Source organism: Stegastes partitus, unplaced genomic scaffold (genome assembly GCF_000690725.1).
Source record: "Stegastes partitus isolate 25-593 unplaced genomic scaffold, Stegastes_partitus-1.0.2 Scaffold1176, whole genome shotgun sequence".
NCBI lineage: Eukaryota > Metazoa > Chordata > Actinopteri > Pomacentridae > Stegastes > Stegastes partitus.
In genome coordinates this window covers 37,706-43,743 of record NW_007578907.1, presented here as the reverse complement: position 1 = coordinate 43,743, position 6,038 = coordinate 37,706, and the positions used below count along the sequence as shown (strand labels likewise).

The window sequence follows — 6,038 nt, the reverse complement described above, 5'->3', positions numbered from 1 at the left end:
TATTATTATTATAATATATGATAAATTATATAATGTTGATATGAGCATCACTTTTACTTTTTTTCTATTATAACAATCAACATGTCAGCTGTAAAAAAGGCTTTTAGTACAAACGTTCACGTCTGTAGTATCAAGTTGTAGGAAAACTGTAAAATAAATCAGTGTGCAGAGATTATTGCTGTCAGCTTCTTATTTTGTGACTGTTTTCTAAATGTGCGCAGTAGGATTGTCGTTTTTCTGTGCATAGTTCCTTTGCTTTTAAAGCGACATTATAAAAAATAAATTTAACAAAAACTAAAATTAAAAAATAATATAAAAACAAAACAAATAATAAAAATAAAACAAATAAAAACATTTAAAAATAAATTTCAAATAAATAAAAATAGTAGAAAAATAAAAATATATAAATGATTATTATTTTATTATTTTATTTATTTGTCTTTATATTTCTACTTTTACTAGCCTTTTTTTTTAATGGATTCATTTTTGATTAATATTGCTTTATATTGCCACATTATTATTATTTTTTTTAATTTATTCTTCTTTTTATTTCCACTTTTATTGATTTATGTTTGTAATACCAAACAGCTCGATAATCAGTCGGTCCAGAAAACGATCAACTCATCGTCTGGTGTTTTTATTAAAGTCATTTCACGTCTTTTTGTGTCGATTCTCTCTGTTTTCCATCAGTGTGTTTGTCTTTCTGGTTATTCTGTTCATGTGTCGATGTAATGCCTCTGTGCTCATGTTGTAGCTGTTTATGGTCTGGTTTAGCCTCCACCAGGCTGCTAGAGCTCTACGTCTCATCCACGACCTGGTTTCAGTCTTCTGTTGGTTCTGTGTCCAGGTGCTGCTGCACTACCAGACGGTCAGCGAGCCCGCCACCATCAGGAAGCTGGTCAGCGTTTTGCACAAGAGCAGCGGAGAGGTTCTCAAGAAGAAACCCAAGTAGGTTCATCTTGTGTTCTCCAGGAACGTTACGAGACCTGCAGCTTCTACGTTTGATGTAAACAATAATGAGCAGCACTCGGCTTCAGAGAGTCGCTGTCGGCCTGAAACCAGCTTCTGTGTTCTGCACCGAGGGTCCACATGAACAGTGTCTGTCTTGCAGGTGTCTGAGTAAAGGCATGAACGCGGTGGTGGAGATCCAGACCCAGCGGCCGGTGGCTCTGGAGCTCTACAAGGACTACAAGGAGCTGGGCCGCTTCATGCTGCGATACGTCGGCTCCACCATCGCCGCCGGCGTCGTCACCGAGGTAACGGCAGTCTGAAGTCGTTTTCATGACCCGTCGTCGTTCTTCAGAAGTTTTTGTGTTTCAGGGGAAAGATTTTGTCATTTTGGAGAATTTTTTGACAGGTTTTGTGTAACTAGGACGGTTTTAGGAGCATTTCTGAGGCGTTCAGGTGACGTTTAAAGTGTTCTGGGACACGTTTGTGAACATGTTTCAGTAGAGCCCAGACACAGGAGCACACCTGGCAGCAGGTAGAGCTGAACGGCTGAAGAGTTTCTGGGTTCTTTCCTCTGTGACACTAAACTGAACGTCTCTGATCCACCAAACTAAAGGTTTAAAGCGACGGTGTGTCCCTGTGACGAGGTCAGAACAACCTGAAGGTGCTGTAAGTGTTTCTACCTTCTGTGTTCGCTGCAGATCAAAGAGTGAGGACGTCTGAAGGCTGCAGCTGGACTCTGAAGGCAGCCGGAGACAACGAGTGGAGTCAGAGCTTCACGTCCATCCATCCATCCTCCCCCACAGCTGGACTCGGTGTTTCTGAGCCTCCATCCTCNGTTTTTACAGAAAAAATATTTATTACAGAAAAATAAGTTATTACAGAAAATAGAATAAAATTAATATTTCCCTGAATTTTCTCTTCATAATTAAATTCTCGTCATCAGGTTAAAGAGAGCAGTGGATGTAAATCACAGCGTCACATTAAAACCATTTATATATACTGTATTTTATATATTATATATACACACGTTTTTTTCAATGAACATTAAGGTGTTTTAAATCTCAGCACAGTGTGAAAGCTGCTCAGTGACTCAGACCCTCAGTCTCGTTGGTGTTTCTGTGAGATCAGCTTTTTAATCTTTGGAAAGTTTTGCAACTGATTCCCTGTAAAGACAGAAACATCGTTATTTTAAGCGAAATTCAGCAAAACGCAGGATTCTCACGGATGTAGTTTGATTTCTATAAAAACTCGTGATTCACAACCGCAGACTCTGAATTCACAGCAACACATTTATACCCATTAGTATTGATATTATTATTGATTATTTATTACACTGTGAGCTTCTGTGTTCACCTTCATGCTGAGACTTTCTGTTCATATTTTTTCGGACATATTTGTCATTTTCTCGTTTTTATCTCGTGTTTTTTCTGCTGCTTTAATTATCAGACGTTAAAAGTTTCTCCTCAGGATCAATAAAATGATTCTGATCGACACGTTTAATCAGAACAAACCCAGAGTTTCGTCTGGATTCCCTCTGAGCTGAACCTTTTATTCCATCTTCATCCATATTTTTAACTCCAGCGTCTTCCTCTAACTTCAGAGGAAGAATTTAAACGTTCTGTATATTTTTCCATCATAGTTTTGTGATTTTTAACGTTTCCTTTAGTTGAGATGATTTATTTTTCTGCCCTTCTTTCATTTTTATTTCAGTTAAACATCCATAAGTGGGACGTTTGCCATCTAACGTCGTATTTGTTCTGATTTATTCTATATTTTAAAAGCCTTCCTTTACTGGGAAAGTACCAAAACCTACCTCAGATAACTCCAATATGTAAACTTCACTTTCACACATCGATTACGTTTCCAGCAGTAGATGATGATGATAGATGGTGATAAATGTGTCGTTAGTCCTCCTGCACGCTGGCTGCGTTTCTTCACGTGTTGAGGCGTCGGCGGTGAACGCTGCCACCTGCTGGCGGCTCAGAGACCAACACGCTGTGTTTGTCCTGCAGGGATCAGCCTCCACGACGAGCCTCTGGACTGGGCGGCCGCCGGAGACCACATCAGCCTGACGGTCACCGGCATGGACATCATCAAGATCAAGTAACGCGCTCTGCTCCTGTCTGGTTGTGACCCTCTGAGCTTCATGTGTCTCTTAGTGCAGCCTGTAGACACTTAGAGCTGCTTCTCACTCTGTCTCTGACTCCCTCTGCCTCCTTCCTTCCTTCCTTCCAGCGTCGGTTGTGTGTTCTGCGATCCGAAGGAGCCGATCAGAGCGTGCACCAGGTTCAGAGCCAGAATCCTGCTGTTCAACATCGAGGTTCCCATCACGCAGGGCTTCCCCGTAGGTTCTACTCACTGCTCGGTCCACCTCCAGCTCCTCTGACAGTCTGTTCATCAGTTTCATGCTTCGATATGAAAACAATCTGTGATTTCAGCTTCTCCAGTGAATGTTTTCTGGTTTCTTTTCCTCCGTGACAGTAAACTGAAGATGTTTGGACTAAACAGGANAATATGGAGTTAGCTTAGCTTAGCATAGCTTAGCATAAGGCCTGATCACAACTGGAGCAGGTCTAAATGATCATTTCATTAGAACCCCAGTTAACGGTTTCATCAGGTCCAGTACCGTCGTTACAAAGCGTGTGGCTGTTGTCTGCTGACCGCAGCAGAACCAGGTGGTTCTAACCTCTGCCCGGTTCCGCCTACAGGCCGACGTGGCGGTTCTGGTGGTGGACGCCAGCAGAGGAGAGTTCGAGGCCGGATTCGAAGCCGGAGGTCAAACCAGAGAACACGCGCTGCTGGTCCGATCGCTGGGGGTCACTCAGCTGGCTGTGGCCGTGAACAAGATGGACCAGGTCAGAACCACAGAACCACTGAGACAGGGTCTGGTACACTAGATGGACCAGGTCTGAGCAACAGAACCACAGAGATAGGGTCTGGTACACTAGATGGACCAGGTCAGAACCACAGAACGACAGAGACAGGGTCTTGTACACTAGATGGACCAGGTCAGAACAACAGAACCACTTACACAGGGCCTGGTGCACTAGATGGACCAGGTCCGAACCATAGAACCACAGAGACAGGGTCTGATACACTAAATGGACCAAGTCAGAACCACAGTTTTGATTCTGTCCACCAGGTGAACTGGCAGCAGGACCGTTTCCAGGACATCACCTCGAAACTGCGACACTTCCTGAAGCAGGCGGGATTCAAGGTGAGCTCCAGTCCGACTGCTGCTGCTGCTGCTGCTGGGTTTGTTGTTCTGTTTGTTTCCGCCACTGACCCGGTGTCGGTTCCTGCAGGACTCGGATGTGTTCTACATCCCGACCAGCGGCCTGTCGGGGGAGAACCTGGCCACCAGGAGCACCGTGGCGGCGCTCACCTCCTGGTTCTCTGGACCCAGTCTGCTGGAGCAGATCGGTAAGAGGCTCTGGACACTAATATAAGTTAACATCAGTATACTTTATTTTTTTTTAAATAAAATTGAACAAAAATGTTAAAAATGAAATAAAAATGATTTAGTAAAGTTATTTTACACATATTTTCTGCTTCGTTAAATTACAGATAAATCACAGAAATAAAATCTTAATTTAAATATTAACTGTCAATAATCAGAAGTCTGTATCTTTGATAAAATACCAATAAAATGATTTTTTACTATTTTTACATCATGAAAAATATCGTCGATTAAGGATTGAAAAATGGTTAAAAAAAAAATGTAATTACATTTTTAAATTTAGAAAGAAAAAAATACTTTAATATCTCATAAAGTCACATTTATCAATTTATATGTTGACTGCAGGAAAAAAAGAAAAGAAAAAGGCCAAAACTGTAAATAACATGAAACATCTGTAGTTTTATTTTAATTTGTAATTTTACTCAAATCAGACGCAGTAATGTAGTTTTTCTGGCCCGTTTTCTCTGTTTATTTACAGATTTGTTTGTTTGTTTCCTGTGTGGACTAAACTAATGAATCCAGTGTAATTAACCGTCATCAAGCTGCTGATCTGCAGGTTTTAACAGCAGCAGGTTAAAAACATATTAAAAACACGATAAACCTGACTGCAGATAGAGTTCATGGTCATTTTAATCACTGTCTGGTCCTTTGTTGCATCAGTTTATGAGACATTTCTGACTTTATTTTTCTTATTTCACGTTTCAAAGAACTACCAGAAAGTGAAGACAGTGAAAGTCGTGTTAATATTAGACGTTCCAGGTTTTGCCACAGACAGAAGTCAGAACTTCTCCAGCTGTCTTCCGATCAGACGAGTGAAAGTCTTTTCGAGCAGCGTGACTCAAGGCTGGAAGTCTGGAGCTGCCAGTCACCGGGCTGACTCGGCTACCAGAGAACATGAATCACGCTTCTCCACATGTTTACTCCTCTTTGTTTACTTCCTCTTCTCCTCCTTCTGCTGTGCTTCCCCGTAAAGATGCGTTCAAGGCCCCTCAGAGGTCCGTCGACAAGCCCTTCAGACTCTGCGTCTCCGACGTGTTCAAAGGTAAAACCGCCCGGACCCGCTTTGACTCGGTTCTGTTGGTGAGGCGCTGACCACGTCGTTGTCGTTGCAGATCAGGGTTCAGGGTTCTGTGTCACCGGGAAGATAGAGGCCGGTTACATCCAGACGGGAGACAAGGTGCTGGCGATGCCTCCCAACGAGACCTGCAACGTCAAAGGTTGGTCCGAAGTCCTGCTGCAGGACACAACAGAACCAACAGAACCAACAGGAGGCTGTTTGGAAGCTCCTGAGGAGCAGCACGAGACAGACAGTACAGAAAATACTAGATAGTACAGGAAAATAGTTTGTTACAAAAAATAAACTTTATTACAGAAAAATAATTTATTACAAAAAATAAAAGGTATTACAGAAAACTAATTTATTTTTAAAAGTTATTGCAGAAATGTTATAATGTTATTACAGAAAGATAACATATTTAAACAAAAAGGTATTGCAGAAAAAAATATCTAAAAAAATAAAAGGTATTCCAGAAAAATAATTTATAAAAAAAAGTTGTTGCAGAAATTTTAAAAAAGTTATTACAGAAAAATAATTTATAAAAAAAAGTTGTTGCAGAAATTTTAAAAA

The 6,038-nt window shown here is 41.3% G+C and overlaps 1 protein-coding gene and 1 long non-coding RNA gene across 2 annotated transcripts in view; both read left to right on the top strand.

Annotated features, from left to right (window-relative positions):
• Window positions 1–5,741, top strand: part of hbs1l (HBS1-like translational GTPase) — a 35,878-nt gene extending 30,137 nt beyond the window's left edge. The window contains exons 9-13 of the mRNA XM_008297006.1: window positions 3,660–3,806; window positions 4,094–4,168; window positions 4,257–4,374; window positions 5,385–5,453; window positions 5,524–5,741. Coding sequence (XP_008295228.1) covers window positions 3,660–3,806; window positions 4,094–4,168; window positions 4,257–4,374; window positions 5,385–5,453; window positions 5,524–5,741 — 627 coding nt within the window. The remainder of the gene's footprint in view (window positions 1–3,659; window positions 3,807–4,093; window positions 4,169–4,256; window positions 4,375–5,384; window positions 5,454–5,523) is intronic.
• LOC103368595 (uncharacterized) lies at window positions 849–1,779 on the top strand. The gene is made up of 3 exons (XR_520789.1): window positions 849–948; window positions 1,112–1,256; window positions 1,650–1,779. It is a non-coding gene; the product is annotated as an uncharacterized LOC103368595 (long non-coding RNA).
• Window positions 5,742–6,038: the final 297 nt, after the last annotated feature.